The following is a 17,482-nucleotide window of genomic DNA, read 5'->3' as shown; positions in this document are numbered from 1 at the left end:
AAAAAAAGATAAACTTCTGGAAAGATTGAGTAAAGAAAGAGAAAGAAAGCACAGATAACCAATATTAGGAGTAATAAAAGGATTATCCTACATTCATACATAATGTGTCTTACAGTGATTAAAATAAGAAGATTAAAAAACCTTTTAATATACTTGAAAATTTAAATAAATAGAGAAATTTCTAGAGAAACACAACTTGCTAAAATGGATACAAAGAGTAGAAAATGTGAATATTCTTACAAGTATTTTAAAAATTGTCTCTGTAATTACAAACTGTTCCCATAGAACACTACAAGTTTAAAAAGATAAGTGGGAGTTCCCATTATGGATCAGTGAGAATGAACCCGACTAGTGGATGCAGGTTCAATCTCTGGTCTTGTTCAGTGGATTAAGGATCTGTCACTGCTGTCAGCTGTGGTGTAGCTCGCAAACATGGTTCAGATCCAGAATTGCTGTGACTGCGCTGTAGGCCACCAGCTGCAGCTCCGATTCGACCCCTAGCCTGGGAAGTTCCACATACCGCATCTGGGGCCCTAAAATAAAAAAAAGAAAAAAGGAAAAGGGATGTTGGCTTGCCCCTTCTCTGTTGTGCATGGCGAAAGAAGGATTTAAAATTGGGTGATGCAGTGGCGTTCCCGCTGCGGAGTTCCCTTCGTGGAGCAAGGGAAATAAATCTGACTGGTATCCATGATGACGCAGGTTCAATCCCTGGCCTTGCTCAGTGGCTTAAGGATCCGGCATTGCTATGACCTGTGGTGTAGGTCACAGATGTGGCTTGAATCTGTCATTGCTGTGGCTGTGGCGTAGGCCAGTGGCTACAGCTACAATTCGACCCCTAGCTTGGGAACCTCCATATGCCATGGGTGCAGCCCTAAAAAAGACAAAAAAAAAAAAAGATATAAAAATGGGTGATGTTGAGAAGAACAAGATTTTTGTTCAGAAGTGTGCCCAGTGCCATACTGTGGAAAAGGGAGGCAAGCAGAAAACTGGGCCAAACCTCCATGGTCTGTTTGGGTGGAACACAGGTCAGACTGTTGGATTCTCTTCCGTAGATGTCAACAAGAACAAAGGCATCACCTGGGGAGAGGAGACGCTGAGGGAGTACTTGGAGGATCGCAAGAAGTACATCCCTGGAACAAAAATGATCTTTGTCAGCATTAAGAAGAAGGGAGAAAAGGGAGACTTGATAGCTTATCTCAAAAAAGCTGCTAGTGAATAGTAGTTGGCCACCACTTTATTTATTACAAAACTGAAATGTCTTATGACTGCTATTATTATTATTTAGGGCCACACCTGTGGCATATGGAAGTTCCCAGGCTAGGGGTCAAATCAGAGCTGCAGCTACCAGCCTACACTGCAGCCACAGTGACTCCAGATCTAAGCTTCATCTGCAACCTACACCACAACTCATGGCAATGCCGGAGCCTTAACCCATTGAGTGAGGCCAGGGATCGAACCTGGATCCTCATGGTTCCTAGTCAGGTTCTTAACCCACTGAGCCACAATGGGAACTCCCTGTCTCCTGATTTTTATATGTGTACCATATTTAAATTGATCTCACACACTAGAATTCAGATCATGAATAGCTGATGGGATGTTTCTGTTGGATAGTCCTCATTTAAATAAGATTGGCTTGGTGAGTAAATGAATACGGTCTGCTTTTAGAATTTTTGTAGTAATTCTAGTCCAGCAAGTACTATCACTCTTTTCCCCTTCTAAAGAGATGATTAAAATTGAAGAAGGAATGTTAAATTTTTCAGGAAGATGGTGAATACTTTCTCAAAACCTCTAGGAGACTGGTTTTATATTTAGATTTCTATAGCTGGTTATATTAATGGATTTAAATATTGAGAAGATCCCTTCACCGTCTTACCGAACAGAGAAAGATTCGCCTATGCTTCAAGTTGTGTTCATTTTACTATCCTGTTAAGGCAAGAGCTGGAGATAAACTGACAATGTCTACCTTATCTTTTTGGTCTTAACTATGCTGATTTCATTAAAATTCTCTATCTAGAAAAAAAAGAATAAAGCAAAAGGGTTGAAAGGGAAGAAATCAATAATCTACATTATTTGCAGATTACATAATTGCATACATAGAAAAATAAACGACTCTATACACATATTTAATAATTATTAAATAAATTTATTTAATAAATTTATATATATTTAATAGTATATATAAATTTATATAGCAAAGAAATGACAAAATCAAAACATTAATCAATGATGATTTTATGTATTAACAACTTTAGAAAAAGACATTTGAAAACTGTGCTACTTGCAATAGTATCAAAAAACAGCAAATACTTGAGATTAAATCTAATGAAAGCAGGGCAAAAATTCTACACAAAATAAATATATAAAATATATAAATATACACATATAAAACATATAAATATAAAACATTATTGAGAAACTTAAAATCTAAACAGATAGAAGGCTATACCATGATTATGGGTGAGAAGACTTAATATTGTGAAGATCATTCTACAGTGAATTCTACATTAACATCTATTGATCTATAAATTCAGTGCAATCCCAATCAATATCTTAGTAGGGCGTGTGTGTGTATGTTTGCATATGTGTGTGTGTGTGTTTGTGTGTTGGCGGAAATACAAAATAGTGCAGTGCCTATGGAAAACAGTATGGAAGCTCCTCAAAAAACTAAAACTAGAACTACCTTACCATGTATCAATCTTACTTCTGGATAGAAGTTGGAGTCAGGATCTCAAAGGGTTACTTGCACTTCTGTGTTCATTGAAGGATTATTTACAATGGCAAAGATATGGAAACAACCTAAATGTCCATCATCAAATGCTTGGATAAATGAGATGTGGCAGAAGTTCCATTTGTGGCACAGGGTTAACGAATCTGACTAGTATTCACGAGAATGCAGGTTCGATCCCTGTGGGTCAGGGATCTGGTGTTGCCATGAGCAGTGGTGTAGGTCCCAGACATGGCTCGGATTGCTGTGGTTGTGGCTTCACTTAGACCCCAAGCCTGGGAACTTCCATATGCTGCGAGTGCAGCCCTAAAAAGCACACACTCACAAAAGGAAATGTGGTGTATACATACAAGAGAATATTTTTCAGCCTTAAAAAAAGAAATTTTGCTACTTGCTACAACATGGATGAATTTGAAGTAATTACGCTACTTTGAAATAAGCCAGAAAAAAGGACATACACTATGATTCCACTTATGTGAGGGACTTCATAGTCAAATTTGTAGAGGCAGGATATAGAATGGTTGGTTCCAGAGGCTGGGGGATGGGGAGTTATTGTTTAATGGTTACAGAGTTTCAGTTATGAAAGAAGAATGAGTCCTAAGATCTACTACACAGCATAATGCATATGTTAAAAATATTGTATTATATACATAAAATTTTTTAAGTGGGTAGATCTTAGGTTAAATGTTCTTATCACAAAAAAAAAATTAGATGGCGCTCCCATCGTGGCTCAGTGGTTAACGAATCCAACTAGGAATCATGAGGTTGTAGGTTCGATCTCTGGCCTCACGCAGTGGGTTAAGGATCCAGCGTTGCCTTGAGCTGTGGTGTAGGTGGCAGATGCGGCTCAGATCCCGCGTTGCTGTGGCTGTGGTGTAGGCCGGCACCTACAGTTCCGATTAGACCCCTAGCCTGGGAACATTCATATGCCACGGGTGGGGCCCCAGAAAAGACAAAAAAAAAAAAAAAATTAGAAAGGAAGAAGCTTTTAGGGGTGATGGTTAAGTTTATAGCATTGTTTATGGAAATTGTTTTAAGGGTGTCTACTTATCTTCAAACTCATAGAGATATATACATTAAATGTGTACAGCTCTTCTTGTGTATCGGTCATATCTCAATTAAAAATAACTATAAGATGTTTAAACAACTTTTAAAAAAATGAATTTACAATATTTTGTTCCTTTTTGCTTCTCTGAGATAGTTGAGTGGCCTTTGTTCCCTTTGATTAGTAATTTTCTTTTTCTTTTTTCTTTTTTTTCTTTTTATGGCTGTGTTTGCAGCACATGAAATTTCCCAGTCCAGGGGTTGAATCAGAGCTGTGGCTGCTGGCCCATGTCACAGCCATGGCAACATCAGATCTGAGCTGCATCTGCAACCTACACTGCACTGCACCTTGTGGCAATGCCAGATCCCTAACGCCATGAGAGAGGCCAAAGATTGAACTTGCATCCTCAGGGAGGGACACTGTGTCCGATCCTTCACCTGCTGAGCCACAATGGGAATTCCAGTACTTTTAATTTTTGACATAGTATAAAAAGGTTTTTTATCCTAAAATGTTTTTGGTCAAACAGATGTCGTTACGTTTGATGATGCATGATTTTGCATATTTTACACATTCAAAAAAGAATTTACCATACAATCTCCCTTTGACTGCTATTCAGAGAATGGCCTGTAGGGGGTGAGAGTGGATGCTGACAGAGGCTTTTGGAGATGAAAAAGACAATAATGCTAGACCTTGATAGATTGCATTTATAAATTAAAGTGTCTTAAGAAAATGTCCAAAAGAACGGGGTAAAATGTACAATTGCTAAACTGAATGGAGGAAAAAACTGAAATGAGGAAGATCCCAAACAAGGCAAGGAAGGAGAGAGAAAACAATATAGAAAGAAAGGGACAATCAGAAAGTGGATAATAAATCCAGACATATTGTTAATTGAAATAAATGTAGATGGTCTAAATCGGCACTATTTCATACAGTGACCACCAAACCATATGTTTCAAATGAGCACTTTTTATTTATTTATTTATTTATTTGTTATTTTCCCACTGTACAGCAAGGGGGTCAGGTTATTCTTACATGTATACATTACAGTTATATTTTTCCCCCACCCTTTCTTCTGTTGCAACATGAGTATCTAGACAAAGTTCTCAATGCTATTCAGCAGGATCTCCTTGTAAATCTATTCTAAGTTGTGTCTGATAAGCCCAAGCTCCCGATCCCTCCCACTCCCTCCCCCTCCCATCAGGCAGCCACAAGTCTCTTCTCCAAGTCCATGATTTTCTTTTCTGAGGAGATGTTCATTTGTGCTGGATATTAGATTCCAGTTATAAGTGATATCATATGGTATTTGTCTTTGTCTTTCTGGCTCATTTCACTCAGTATGAGATTCTCTAGTTCCATCCATGTTGCTGCAAATGGCATTATGTCATTCTTTTTTATGGCTGAGTAGTATTCCATTGTGTATATATACCACCTCTTCCGAATCCAATCATCTGTCGATGGACATTTAGGTTGTTTCCATGTCCTGGCTATCGTGAATAGTCAAATGAGCACTTTTTAAAATGTGTATGATCTGAATTGAGTGTGAAATGCACTCCAGAATTTGGAAACCTGGAATTTAAAAAGTTCAAAATATCTTACTAATTTTATAGGTATTCAATTCTGAGAGAATAACATTTTGGCTATGTGGTTAAATAAAATATATCAAAATTGAAGTTCCTATTGTGGTGCAGTGGTTAACGAATCCGACTAGGAACCATGAGGTTGGGGGTTCGGTCCCTGCCCTTGCTCAGTGGGCTGTGGTGTAGGTTGCAGATGCGGCTCGGATCCCACGTTGCTGTGGCTCTGGCATAGGCCGGAGGCTACAGCTCTGATTCGACCCCTAGCCTGGGAACCTCCATATGCTGCGGGAGCGGCCCTAGAAATGGCAAAAAGACAAAAGAAAAAATATATATATATATCAAAAGTAATTTCACCATTTTGTTCATCTTTTGATTGTGGCTGCTAGAAAATTTTAAATTACAAAGATGGCTCACATTATATTGCTATTGGACAGCATCAGTACAATACTCAAATTACAAGACAAATATTGTCAGGCTGGATAAAAAAGTTAAAATCACAGGAGTTCCCATTGCGGCTTAGCGGGTTAAGAACCTGACTAGTATCCACGAGAATGTGGGTTTGATCCCTGGCCTTGCTTAGTGGGTTGAGGATGTGGCACTGCTATGAGCTCTAGTGTAGGTTGCAGATGCAGCTCAGATCCCGTGTTGCTGTGGCTGTGGCATAGGCCAGCAGTTGTAGCTCCAATTCGACCCCTAGCCTGGGAACATATGCCACAGGTGTGGCCCTCAAAAGCAAAGAAAGAAATGGAAGAAAGAAAGAAAGAGAGAGAGAGAAAGAAAGAAAGAAAAAAAGAAGGAAGGAAGAAAGAAACGGAAAAAAAGAAATGGAAGAAAAAGAAAAAAAGAAAATTAGTAGCAAGTTGTTTGCATTTAAACTTAAAAGATATTACAAATTGCCAGTTAAGGGCTGTAAATAGCCAGAAAGAAAGTTGATTTAACCCTGTTATTATTGGACAGCATAGACTTTAATGTAGGAAGCCTTCCTTACTTAGAGACAACTAAGCCTCTGTCAGGAAATTATAACAATTCTAAATGTATATGTGCTTAATAATATAGTTTTGAAATAAATAAAGCAAGAATCAAAAGAACTACTCAAACATGTGGATGGTATGGGTTGAGATATGCTATTGATGTAAAATGCACTGCAGAATTGAAGATCTGAAATGAGGGGAAAAGATCTAAAATACCTTACATCAGATCTAAAATACCTTACCTTACAAATGTCAAAGTGGGAGATTTTTTAAGCATCCCCCTTAGCAATAGATACTCAAGCAGACAAACGTCAGAATATGCCAGGAAAGATGAAAACCTCTAATTGGAAAAGATACATGCACCCCTATATTCATAGCAGCACTATCCACAATAGCCAAGACATGGAAACAACCTAAATGTCCATCAATAGATGAATGGATAAAGAAGATGTGGTACATATAAATAATGGAATCTTATTCTGTCATAAAAAATAATGGAATAATGCCATTTGCAGCAACATGGATAGAACTAGAGATTATCATACTAAGTGAAATAAGGCAGAGAAAGAAATATTACATGATATCACTTATATGTGGAATCTAAAAAAATGATACAAATGAACTTATTTACAAAACAAAAATAGACTCAGACATTAGAAAACACACTTTCAGTTACCAAAGGGGAAAGGGGAGGGGAGAGGGATAAATCCTAAGTTGGGAATTTATGATTAACAGATAAAGACTACTATATATAAAATAGAAAATCAACAAGGTCCTACTGTATAGCACAGGGAACTATATTTAATATATATTTAAATCTTGTAATAACCTATAATGGAAAGGAATCTGAAGAAGTATATATGTATAACTGAATCACTTTGTTGTACACCTGAAACATTGTAAATCAACTATACTTCAATAAAAAGGTAAGGACATAGATTTGAACAATACAACTAATAAGTTTGAGCTCATGACCACATGTATGAAACATGCACAGAGCCACTGGAAAATAAGCACAAAACGTTTGGGGAGCTGATTCCAAGGTAAAATGGTGCAGCCACAATGGAAAACAGTATAGTGATTCTTCAAAAAATTAAAAAGGACAAGATTTAGTTTTTTGGGAAGAACAGATAAACTTCTGGTGACATTGATCAAGGAAAAACAAAGAAAATGCGCAAATTAGAAATATTGCCGATACGAAAGGGGACATAATTACAGAGGTGGCTGAGGATTAGGGTAAGGGTTAGAGGCAATAAGAAGACATGAAGAATGATTTTATTCATCAATATGGCATTTACTCGCCTATCATTGTGAAAATGTTAGATAAAATATCCACATTTCCAAAAAATGTAACTTTAAAATCCAAGTCAAGAAGAAATACAAAGTCTCAAGAATTTAAAACTCATCAAGGAATTTGAATGTAACTTTATTTCACTTTATTTTTTGTCTTTTCTAGGGCTGCACCTGAGGCATATGGAGGTTCCTAGGCTAGGGGTCCAATTGGAGCTGAAGCTACTAGCCTACACCACAGCCATAGCAACTTGGGATCCGAGCCGCATCTGCGACCTACACCACAACTCACGGCAACACCGGATCTTTAACCCACTGAGCAAGGCCAAGGATCAAACCCGAAACCTCATGGTTCCTAGTTGGATTTATTAACCACTGAGCCACAATGGGAACTCCTGAATGTAACCTTAAAGCCTTCCGACACTGTCCCCCGCCCCCCACCACAAAACTTTCCCCCAAATAAGGCACCAGATCCAGATGTTTTTACAAGTGAATTCAACTAAATATCTGTAGCTAATAACACTAACCATATGCAAACTACTTCAGAATATAGAAAAAAACACACTCATTTTCTTTTATGAAGCCAACATTGCCTTAATACCAAACACTGACAAGGATAATATGAGTCAGAAAAAACAGACTCTTTACATACATGCAAAAATCCTCTATAAAATATGTCAGTTGAGGAGTTCCCACTGTGGTACAACAGGACCAGGGGCATCTCTGCAGTGACAGGACACAGGTTCAATCTTAGGTCCTGAAGAGTGGCTTAAAGGAGCCTATGTTGCCACAGCTGAGGCATAGGTAGATTTCAATGGCAGCTTGGGTATAATCCCTGGCCTGGGAACTCCATATGCAACTGGGCCACCAAAAATGAAAAAAAAAAAAAATCAATCAGTTGAATACACTAATGTATTTTAAAAAACCAAGTTGGGTTTATTCCAGGAATAAAAGTTTGGATTAACATTGATGAATGTAATTTGCCACACTGTCAGTCTAAAGGAGAAAATAATGTGATATGTTAAGAGATGCAGAGAAAACATTTAATAAAATTTGACATTTATTTATGATTTTTAAAAATCTCTCTTGACAAATTAGGAATAGAAGGGGACTTCCATAATCTGATATAGGCCACCTGAAAAACCCTACAGCAGATTCATCATTAAAAGCATCACTTAAAGATCAGAAGCAAGACAACGATGTCCATTTTAGGGACTTTTTTCACTGTTGTTGTGATAAATACAAACATCTATTGTGAGGGATATACCAGCAATAGATATTAGGAAATATTTTAAAAAGAGATGACATTTCCTATAGCACCAACAAATAGAAAGCACTTAGAAATAAACCTAAAAATGGGACAAAATAGGAATTCTGGTTGTGGCGCAGTGGAAATGAATCCAACTAGTATCCATGAGGATGAGGGTATGATCCCTGGCCTCGCTCAATGGGTTGGGGATCCAGTGTTGCTGTGAACTGTGGTAGGCTGACAGCTGTAGCTCCCATTCTACCCTCTAGCCCGGAAACATCCATATGCCATGGGTGCAGCCCTAAAAAGCAAAAATAAATAAATAAAAATAAAAGCTATTTGCACTGTGTCTTTAAAAAAAACAAAAATAGGAGTTCCCATCATGGCTCAGCAGAAATGAATCTGACTAGCATCCATGAGGATGCAGTTTTGATTCTTGGCCTCTATCAGTGTGAGCTGTGGTGTAGGTCGCAGATGCAGGTTGGATCTGGAGTTGCTGTGTCTGTGGTGTAGGCTGGCAGCTACAGCTCCGATTAGACCCCTAGCCTGGGAACCTCCATGTATCATGGGTGTGGCCCTAAAAAGACAAAAAAAAAAAAAGGTACAAAATATTTATGGAGAAATCATTATTTAGAGACATTAAAAAAGCCCTCAGTAAAAGGAGAGTTATACCATGTTCATTGATTAGATGACTCAATGTTATAAAGATATCTGTGCTTTTCAATTTGATCTACAGATTCAAGGCAGTTCAAATAAAAATCTCAACTGGGTTTTCCATGGAATTGACAAGAAGCATAAAGGACTATACATAACCAAGATCATCCTGAAGATGAAGAATAAGAAGGGCCTTGTCCTCCCAAGTAGCAGGCTTATTATATTTATGATATTAATGAAAGTAGTGCAGTCCTGGTATCGGTACAGACACATCAGCCAACAGGATGGTTTATCATTTTCTGGGCTTCCTCTTGCAAAATAAAAGATGCTCTTGGAGGACTTCCTTGTTATCAGGATGGTGGGCACATGACTACCTATTGCTTCCTCTAAGCTAGATATAAATCTGGAATACAAATTAGCCTCGGTGTTTTCTGTTTGTTTTCTGCTTCTTAGTTACCCAGACTTCAAGCTAAAATTGAAGTGCAACTTATAATAGATGCCTACATATGAGTTCATATTTGTTTTGTGCCAAAATAGGCTGTTACTAAGTTGAGAGTTTCATTTAGAATATATGTGTGTATTCATTTATGCACCATCCATTTACTCACTCTTTCATCTGTATATACATCTATCTATCCAACTGTAAGTATGCCACCATGAATGAGCGGCCTTTAGTGGTCCTGCTCAGCCACGTTGCAGTGGGCTCTTCCCCCAAGCAAGTGATGGGCAGTGACAATTGGCCCCTCCCCCTGCCTTTCCTCTGTATAAATGGAGCCTGAATTCAGACTGAGGCAAGATGGTTTTTTGATTCACTAGTTTGCCATTTTTTCCTTTCTGCTGGCTTTCCCATTAAAGTTGCTATTCCTTGCCCCAACAACTCATCTCCGAATTTATTGGCTTGTTGTGTGGTGAGCAGCGTGAACATGAATTTGGTATCACAACCAACTGACCATCCACCCCTCTACCCATCTACCACCCTCAACTATCCACCACCCATCCATGCTTCTATCCATCCATTCATCCATCTATTCAACTGTCCACTTACCCACCCATTCATCCATCTACCCACCCACCAAACTTTCACCCATGTCCCCATTCCTTCATCCACTCCCTACTCATCTATCCATTTTCCCACCCACCCATCTATCCATTCATCCAAACACCCTCTATTTACCCATCTATTTGTCTCTTTGTATGTCTCTTTATCTATCTGTATGGTTATAGAAAAAGGCTTGCAGAGTTCTCTGTTGACTTAACAGGTTAAGGATCTGGTGTTATTACTGCTGTGGCCTGGGTTTGATCCCTGGCCTGGGAACTTCTGTATGCCATAGGTGCAGACAAAAAAAAGTGAAAGAAATATAGAAAGAAAAGGACACTTGCACAGTCCATTAGTTACTTATTGATGCGTAAGGAGCCACCCAAAGCATAGTGGTGTAAAACAAGTATTTCATCTGCTCGTAATTCTGCAAGTTGGCCTGGCAGAGTGGGGATGGTTAGTTTCATCTCTGCAGACTGGGGGAGGCTCATCCGGGGCTGGTAGAACTACTCAGATGGAATCTTACATCATTCATCTTCCAGGGCTTCTCCATCTGCCCATCCTCTCTTACTGGAGAGCTGTCCTTCCCATGGCCATTTGGAGCTCTGAGAAGCCAAACGTGGAAGCTGCTTGGCTTCCTGAGGACGAGATTCTAGAATTTGTGTAATGCTACTTCCAGGAAGATTCTATTGGTCCAGTAAGTCACATCAATTTGTTCAGCCCTTATGGTTTGAGAACCTATTACATTCTGGTCATAAGAGGTGAACAGAACAGACACATTCCCTGCCCCCCAGGGAGCTTGCCTTCTGGTTCCTGCTCTTGCTGTACAGTAGAGACACCAAATGCACACAGGTGTGAAGCAGGTCTGAGGTCTCCGGCCTTTTGTGGGTGACTTTTCTTCTCTTTCATAATAGGTTGTTTTTCTAGACCCCCTTAATCAAATGGACCATTTTCCAGGATTCAGGTTCTGGGAAGGGGTCCCTGTTCCCTTTCCTCAGCGTCCTGCAGATCTGAGCCACACCACTGTCCATAGGGGTTACCAGATTCCCACTTCTTTGCCCCTTAGAATCTACTTTTGGGGCTCACCCTCCTGATCCATTGCTGCAAGTGCTCACCGTTGCCACTCTGACTTTAATTTCTCTCTTCCAGAAGCGTCTAGTTTTCTTTCTTCCTTTCAAGTTCATCTCTATGTTCTGTTATTACTTTATTCAGCATGTCTGTGAGTTTGTAGTAGGAGCAGAGTCTGTCTGTGTCAATGAGGCCTCCCTTGAAAGATTGTGTTTCCACAAAACATGCTGCGAGGGAGATTTGCATGCTGGAGGTTAATTGCACAATGTTGTCAGGTTCAGCATCTGTGAGGGTGTGAGGGCAGCAAGACTGGGCAGAGGGAATACCTGGATGTGATGCAGTGACAATGGGGGCTCCAGTGGAGCTCGTGGGTTGCTCTGAAGCTGGGGTGACTCTTCAAAATTATCCCTACATATCCCCCTGAGTTTTGGCCAGACCCCAAACCTCTTCATTACTTTCTGCTTCTGGAGATGGATGCCAGAAAGACGCCCTTAGCTTATTCCTGCTCTGCATCACCTCTTTTGTGAAGAAATGAACAGGCAAAGCCAATCTACTGCCTGAATGGGGACGGGGTCGGGAGATGTAAGTAATAATAACATCAAGAACAATGGCCAATATTTATTGAGCACCTAGGATGTGCCAGGACCCACTCAACTAAGTGCGTGGCATGTCTTAATTAGGCCCAGGTAGCAGGGGCAGGTGTATTCTGAGATATGATTTAGTGGGGATATCATTATCCCTATTTTACAGATGAGGAAACTGAGGCAGAGAGGTTAATCACAGCTGCGCAAGGGCACTCAACCAGTCACTGACGGAGTAGAGATTTAGATCAGAAGAAGAATAGGAACAAGATCAATTATTGCTTCAAAATTATTATCCTTCCATGCATGATTATCTTTGAAGCTTCCCAACCACTTGCTTCAGGAGGAGGTTTGTTTTTGTTTTTGTTTTTTCATATTGCACAGCTGCGGAGACATAGACTCAGTGAGGTGACGGGACTTGATCAGGGTGCCCTAGGAGAGCCCCCAAGGAGTGTGGTGAGCCAATCTGCAGGGCCACGGTTTGGCAAGAGTGTCTTGAAGCGGGAGACAGGATGAAGCACGGAGGACAAAGGGTCAGGGATACAGGGAAACTGGCTGGAAATCTTGGACTAGAGGTCCCAGGATAGACATCAATATACAAAGGCTCAGAATCCTTCTCCCAACCCTCATATGAAGGTGCCCAGGACCTGTGAGAGGGGGACCACCTGCACAAAAAAGACACACATGAGGCTGTTCATCACAGGTACTATGAAACAGCCTATGTGTCCATTGATAGGGGAGTAGATAATGAAGTGGGGTCTATTAATAGACTGGAGTAATATGGTAGATTTAGGGATGTGCTTTAGGGCAAGGGCTCTGGAGTCAGAAGGTGGAGAATGAAGATGGAGGATACCTAGATAGAGCATCATCAGTTAACTTCACTCCCTGAGCCGCCGTTTCCTGCTCTGTAGTCAGGGGGAAATATTGGGAGGATTCAGAGAGATGATGCACGTGAAGCCCTTGGCACTTGGAGATCCCTGAGCAGATCAGGTGTCAGTAAGAGTTTCCTGTGGATAAGGACAAGTGGGAGCTTCTGACATTGCTCATCTTAACACCTCTCACAACCAGGGTGGTAAATCGAATGCAACATTGCATCACAGTGGAATGGAAGAAATTAGTGTCCCCCTTGCATGAGTAAAGGCATGATAATCAGATTCTCAGATGCCCAAGGGATGAGGAAGTGGGCCACCCACCAGGTAAGCCGAATAGACCAGCAGAAGCAGCAGCTGAGGGTGAAGGGGGTTTAGAATGGGTAGTGGAGGAGGGCAAGCACTGGTTGAAGTGGCTAGCTTCAGCAGCAGCAGTGGCAGCTGTGGCTCATGCCATGTTCTTCACTTTTCTGGTGGGAATAGAGATCAGCAAGCCTCCTGCAGTAACTTTCCCCAAATGCAGTGAATCTCTTTACAAAATGTGTGGATCCCAGTGGGATGAGGGGTGGACTGTCATGGATGTTGTGGGGGTACCACTCAGATCCCCGCTGGATGAGTCTGCTATTTCTCCTTTAACCAATTGCAGTTGACCCTGGAACATCACAGGTTTCAATTGCATGGGTCCCTGTATACACAGATCTAAGTTTTTTGATTGTTCTTTTGGCTGCACTCTCAGCATGTGGAATTCCCCAGGCCAGGGATCGAATCTGTGCCACAGTTGCAATCTGTGCCACAGCTGTGACAATGCTGGATCCTTAACCCTTGTGCTGCAAGGGAACTTTGTCAGTTAATTAAGCGAGGGGGAAAGTTTGTACTGGATTAGAGATCATAACATATAGAATCAAAAGCACTAAGTCCTGAGTCTTTTCTAGCTCCCGCCCCCCCAAAAAAGATCCCACCTCTAGTGCCTCTCAGGGGAGGTGGTGTATTAGTTTGCTTAGGGTGCTATGGCACAGATTGGGTGTCTTAACAGAAATGCAGTTCTGGAGGCTGAAAGTCCAAGATCAAAGTGTCAGCAGGACTGGTCCCTCCAAAGCCTCTCTGCTTGGCTTATAGTTGGCCACCTTCTCCCTGTGTCCTCACATGCTCTGTGCTCTTGCTGTGCATGTGTGTAAAGACACCAGTCATATTGGATTAGGGCCAACTCCAATCACCTTATTAATTTTCTCTCTAAAAGTGCTATCTCCAGAGTTTCTGTTGTGGCTCAGCAGGTTACAAACCCAGCTAGTATCCATGAGGATGCAGGTTCCATCCCTGGCCTCACTCAGTGGGTTAAGGATCTGGCGTTGCCGTGAGCTGTGGTGTAGGTTGCAGACATGGCTCAGATCCCATATTGCTGTGGCTCTGGCATAGGTTGGCAGCTACAGCTCCAGTTCCACCCCTAGCCTGGGAGCTTCCATATGCTGAGGGTGTGGCCCTAAAAAAAGAAAAAGAAAAAAAAGGGCTAGCTCCAAATACAGTCACAGAGGTATTGGGGGTTAGAGCTTCAATTTATGAATTTGGTTGGGGGCAGAGGACACAATTCAGGACCCATTAGGGGATGGGCAGGAAGTTCTCATGCCCTGCTTGTCGGAAAAAAAAAAGAACCCTGGAAACACGGAAAGTTCCCCAGAGAAGAGGAAAACTAGAAGAGACTTGAGCCCTGCTCCCTGTTGCAGAGAGGCTGCAGGTCCCCCCAAAGGAAATGACTCAATGGTGTCTCTGGGGCAGCTGAAGCCACAGACAGCCTCAAAGAATTTCCTGTGCTTCAACCTGGGCAAGAAATCAGCCTTGTGCGCAGGGTTCGGGAGTAGCAGAGAGAACGGCCCCTCTTGATAGATTACAAGTGCAAAAGCGGAAGGTTGGTGGGTCAGAAGAGACCCTTAATGCCTTGGCATTTCCTAAGCTCCCTGGAATTTTGACTGTCCTGGGGAAAGGAGCCTGTGGGGAAGCTGTGGATAATAAGTTCTCAGCCTCCTGGTGCCAAGGGATCTTTGCACAATTTAAGTCACCCTATGAATGAAAATAAAGCTGAGTTCTTGTGAGCTGACCTTCCTGTCTGCTACACACATGTCTTAGTTTGGGCTCCCACAGAGGCAAATCCTTCCTCTGGAAGGAACACAGCCCTTGCCAACACCTTGATTTAAATCCCACACGTCTCATTTCTGACTTCTGATTTCCAGAACTGCCAGATAACAAGCGACTCTTGTCTTCAGCAGCAATGGGCAACTAGGACAGCCACGAACTCTCATTTTTCTTGAAACTCTTGGTCATCTCAGGCTGTTATGTAGTTTCCCACCTTTGGAACTTGGCAAGAGAGGACGAGAAGGGGGAGAGTTTCCTGCCCCCGGATCTTTGGGTCTTGAGAGAGAGTTGACTGGGGTGGGGGGAGGGTGAAATCTGAAAAGACACCGGAGCACAGGAGGTGAAAGCAGAAATCTAGTAGATAGACTTCTAAGAAGTTGTAAAGTAGGTTGCTGGCCTTAGCTGAGGGCTTCCTGCTCCCACACCTTATCTGAAATCAAGCGGGGGACCAGGGCCCTTGCCACACCAGCCTCTACGCCTGCAGGGTTCTCTCTGCCACCTTTCTCTTCTCCTCCCCTCCCCCCATCTTTCCCTGCCCTCCGTCTCTTCCCATCTCCCACCTACTCCTCTTTCTTTGCCCCTGCCCCTTCTTCAACCCTCTCTTCCACCTCAAGACTGGGAGGCCCCTCCCAGGAATGATCTGAGGCTAAATTTACTAGAGGTTCCAACCCGAGGCAAATGTTCAGTCTGCTCACCAAAGCCACGAAAACAGAAAGATTATGATGTGAATGAAGGAAACTCCAGTGTGGGCTGGGGATGGGCATCTGTGGCTGTCACACCTCCCACCAGCCCACCAGGGGTGGAGAGGCATGAAGCTGGGTGCCCTTGGCGGGGGCAGGTGGGGACGGCATACCTGCCTCAGTCTGTACCTCAGAAACAGGGAGGGCAACAGGAGCTCCTGCCCACGGATGTAGATAAAGATGTGACTCACACATAAGGATGTGACTTGCATGAGATGCCGGGCAGCGGGCGAGTGCCTGACAAATGCTCCCCTTCATAGTTCACTTAGGGCACTCATGCACTTATGAAGCGCCTACTGTGTACCAGGCACTGCACCAAATGGCTTTTTCTTCCTCTGATTTAATCTCAACAATAAACCTAGGAGGTGAGGTTTACTTCCCATTTTACAGATTAGGAAACTGAGGCACGGAGAGGTGATGGGACTTGCTCCAGGTCACACAGCCAGGAAGTGGCAGAGTAGAAGTCGAATGCAGAACCATCGGATTGCAATGCTGGTTCCCTTCACCCCAATACGGGGCAACAATGTCAATAACAATGTCAACAATAATAATCCATTCACTTCCCAGGTCTGAGCTCTCATCCTAGGTCCAGGGAAGTCTGACCTCCTGGGTCCATGCTCATTTGCATAAACCATCTGATTTGTATGCATATTATTACCTGCTCTTCCCCACACACTTTCATGCTCCCAGTTACTCCAAGCTTCCAACTGGCTGTGTAGACAAACTGGCAGTCTCTGCTGGGAGGTCTGAAGTAAGGTCCCTTGGAAGTGTGTGGCTTCTACTTCCTCAGGAATTATGGATGTGAGGGGAAGGCAAATGGGGCATGAGGTGTCTAGTTCCCCCCCAGGCTTCCTGCTGGGTCAGCTGGGTTCAGGTTCCTCAGCTGTAAAGTGGCTTCTGTGAGTCATTCCATCTATCCCTGTGGCCCTGCGAGCCACCCTTCCCCTAAGAAATAGACGGACCCAGGTTCAGAGTCCACCATTTATTTCTAAGACCCGTGGTCATGGGGTCCAGGGCTACTGAGTGAGTCTGGTCTTCACCCCAGGATGTGTACATCTTGGCTAGGAGGAACCTCAGGCTGTGTGTCTGTGTCTGTCATTTGATGCTTTGTGTGTGGTGGGTCCTCCCGTGATGCAGCATGAGGAAGTCTGATGTGATAAGCCTTGCACGGCCTGTGACTATATGGCCCGTGGGGATGACTGAGGCTGTGGTGATGACACGTGTGTGATTGTGCCCTGTGTGGTTGTAATGCAGCATGCGTGACTTGAAGGCTTGCGATGCTGTCTATGACTTGTGTGAGGCGGTGTGCGAATCTGATGCTTTGTGTGTATATGTCTGTGGTTGTGAAGGAATGACTGAGCTTGTGATTCTCTGTGATGCTGTAGCTGTGAAGATATTTTCCTTCTTTCATTTTCTCTTTCTTTTTTCTTCTCTCTCCCTTCTCTGTCCTTCCTTCCCCTTCCTTCCTTTCTTTCTTTCCTTCTCCTTCCTTCCTTCCTTCCTTCCTTCCTTTCTTTCTTTCTTTCTTTCTTTCTTTCTTTCTTTCTTTCTTT

At 42.3% G+C, this 17,482-nt stretch overlaps 1 protein-coding gene across 1 annotated transcript; it reads left to right on the top strand.

Moving 5' to 3' along the window:
- On the top strand, nucleotides 905-1,219 carry LOC100519295 (cytochrome c-like). Its single transcript, XM_003123121.1, has one exon. The coding sequence runs from the start codon at nucleotides 905-907 to the stop codon at nucleotides 1,217-1,219; it is 315 nt and encodes a 104-aa protein (XP_003123169.1).

This window comes from Sus scrofa, chromosome 2, assembly GCF_000003025.6.
Source record: "Sus scrofa isolate TJ Tabasco breed Duroc chromosome 2, Sscrofa11.1, whole genome shotgun sequence".
Classification (NCBI taxonomy): Eukaryota; Metazoa; Chordata; class Mammalia; order Artiodactyla; family Suidae; genus Sus; species Sus scrofa.
The sequence above is the reverse complement of the archived record's forward strand: the minus strand, read 5'-3'. Positions and strand labels throughout refer to the sequence as shown.

What these genes read in the sequence shown, in the direction of transcription:
- LOC100519295 (XM_003123121.1), top strand. Translation starts at nt 905, where the DNA reads ATGGGTGATGTTGAGAAGAACAAGATTTTTGTTCAGAAGTGTGCCCAG.